This window comes from Perkinsus marinus, assembly GCF_000006405.1.
Source record: "Perkinsus marinus ATCC 50983 genomic scaffold scf_1104296954854, whole genome shotgun sequence".
In the NCBI taxonomy this organism is placed as follows: Eukaryota; Perkinsozoa; order Perkinsida; family Perkinsidae; genus Perkinsus; species Perkinsus marinus.
Genome location: NW_003207986.1, coordinates 14,101 through 16,819, shown reverse-complemented (window position 1 = coordinate 16,819; position 2,719 = coordinate 14,101). Strand labels below are relative to the sequence as shown.

At 37.5% G+C, this 2,719-nt stretch overlaps 1 protein-coding gene across 1 annotated transcript in view; it reads left to right on the top strand.

Moving 5' to 3' along the window:
• Window positions 1-239: 239 nt before the first annotated feature.
• Window positions 240-2,719, top strand: part of Pmar_PMAR014945 (Ribosomal large subunit pseudouridine synthase D, putative) — a gene marked incomplete at both ends in the record, with an annotated part of 9,007 nt that continues 6,527 nt past the window's right edge. The window contains 4 exons of the mRNA XM_002776012.1: window positions 240-250; window positions 1,381-1,454; window positions 1,506-1,649; window positions 1,824-1,917. Of these exons, the coding sequence (XP_002776058.1) occupies window positions 240-250; window positions 1,381-1,454; window positions 1,506-1,649; window positions 1,824-1,917 (323 nt within the window). The remainder of the gene's footprint in view (window positions 251-1,380; window positions 1,455-1,505; window positions 1,650-1,823; window positions 1,918-2,719) is intronic.

The window sequence follows — 2,719 nt, the reverse complement described above, 5'->3', positions numbered from 1 at the left end:
CAATGTCCTAGACATTAGTAACCCACTCGTCACAGATAATTACTTGAGACTTAACTTGACTAATGATTACCTATTAGCACTGCTAGCCTGGCACAGTTACAAAGATACGAGGCTTGAGGAACAGTACCGACACAATTGTCACAATACCTAGGGTGATATTGAAGACTTTTCCATACAACTTTTCATCTGGATTGAGATCTAATACATCTTAGCGGCCAGGACTGTCCAAGCCTATGGTGATGACATTAGTGTAGGCTTAGGAGAGGTCTGTTGAAACACGTGGAGTTGCTGAAGAGTCTGAATTCTAATTTCAATTCCCAAGTTCGCGGGGAAGTTGATTTTCGTGAATTCGGATGGAGACTACGAATTGAAAAAATCCGAGAATTTTTTCCGAGTTTTTCGGAATTTTCAGTTAATCGGCTCCGAATTTTCTACTAGGATTGTTCTATTGATATTCCATCCTTTTAGCAAGAGGCTTTTGTCGTGGTTTTTGCTGGGCAGTTAATTATTCTTGTATATGTTGTTATTGTTGTATATGTTGTTGTTGTATATGTTGTATATGTTGTATATGTTATTGTTGTTGTTGTATATGTTGTTATTGCTGTATATGTTGTTGTTGTATATGTTATTGTTGTATATGTTGTTATTGTTGTATATGTTGTTGTTGTATATGTTGTATATGTTGTATATGTTGTTATTGTTGTATATGTTGTTGTTGTATATGTTGTATATGTTGTATATGTTGTTGTTGTTGTTGTTGTTGCTGTTGTTGTTGTATATGTTGTTATTGCTGTATATGTTGTTGTTGTATATGTTATTGTTGTATATGTTGTTGTTGTATATGTTGTTGTTGTATATGTTGTTATTGTTGTATACGTGTTTCTTTTTTCTCGTTTTCCCTGTCGTATCTTTGTATTTAGTTGTTTCATCGTTTTCTCTTCCACCATTCTATCTTCACTTCGACCGCTGTCTCCCCTCGCCCTCACCATACAACATCATCATCAACTGCGTACACTTATGGCGTCAACCTCGCCGTCTTCGTGTAGTAGATCAACAAGGACAAGACCCGACACGGGTGGAGGCTTCTTGCCAGTCACACATGCATTCGAGCGATGCACTTCTACTGCGCCCAGTCGTGAATCTGCATTTCCATCAAAAACCGTAAGTTTATGAAATATTCAGTATGGAAAACTTGGTGATGACAACATGTAAATTTTGAGGAATTTTTTGCTGGTTTTTGTACATTTTTTCTACTCTGAGCTCAGTTGAGGGAAGCGAACATGTATTTTCGAAATTGAATATATCGTATATGTGAATTGTTTTTTTTCATCAGTTTTCACCGCTAATCCCAGGGGGGACAACTCGGTGTTTTTCCTCGAGAACAGATGAGACTTCAGCCGGTCCTATGCCCGACTGGTGGGATGACCAGAAGTTCGTCATTGGCTTGCGACAACGTGGGTATCTTTAGGTTGAGCGTGTAAGATTCAGAATAGGTCCGTTTTTAGGCACTGGGTTCAACAGGGCGACAATGAAACATCTGATATCGATATTCAACTCACTTGCCAGAGGGAAGAAGACTCTCGACTACTCTGATTTTGAAAACGGTTTCGCCCTTGTTAACTACTTCATCAATTATGAGGAGTATTCTAGTAATACACATGTTTATACTAGTCGTAGAAATACTAAAGGAATTTATTAATTTTATATGAAAAACACTAGTGAAAAATATATATCACGACTACTGCATATCACCGCGAATGTTTGGTTTTTTACCGACTTGATGTGAAACGGGTCGTGAAACTCCATTGGTGGTATCTATGTAGGTTTGTATGAAGCCTCTGGTGGTCATCCCCCAAAGAGAGTTCCCTTATCTAAGGACACTTACCTAAGTGCATTTACAGCATTTGATAGGGATAGGTACTAGTACTAATAGTAGTAGTAGTAGTAGTAGTAGTAGTAGTAGTAGTAGTAGTAGTAGTAGTAGTAGTAGTAGTAGTAGTAGTAGTAGTAGTAGTAGGAAGTGTGATACGCGCAGTATTCGAGAGTATGTACGTGGTCAACTAAATGTGTTGAAAATTCCGAGGAAATTCAGGAGAATTCTTTCTGGTTTCTGTACACTCTTACCCGAATTCGTCTGTAAACTTTCATAGTAAATGAGAAAACTCCCGAGCTGAGCTGAGGAGAGCAAACATATACTCCACCGTAGCATCCAACGACACAGTGATACGGCAAAACAATGGGAGTTGAGACAATTGTTGTTATGTGTTGGTCATTGCTGCCTATTATATCGGTAGTAATTATTGTAATTTTAGGGCTTTTCAGGAGGATTAGCTCTTTTTGCACACTGTGTAGTAGTAGCCGTTGAAATGATGTATATTTCGATCGCCATTGGGTTCTCTTGCGGTGATTATTTTTTGTTGTTATTTAGTTGTATTAGTTTATTAGTAGTAGTATAATACAGTGCGAATCAAACAGTTATGTAGATTTTTTCGAGATGGTTAAGTTCTTCAATTTGAGACTAGTACGACTATAGACTACGTAACGCTTCTAAAACGTTGGTGTCAATCGATTCACATTGTTATCATGTTGATATTACTCAAAGTTGACTTTCGAACTCCCAAAAACTGAAGGCTAAGTTGAAAACACTATTTTCCATAACGGTTAGTATTACTACCTTGAGAAAGAGTTCTAAAATTGCTGATTATTAAACCGTAGTCGA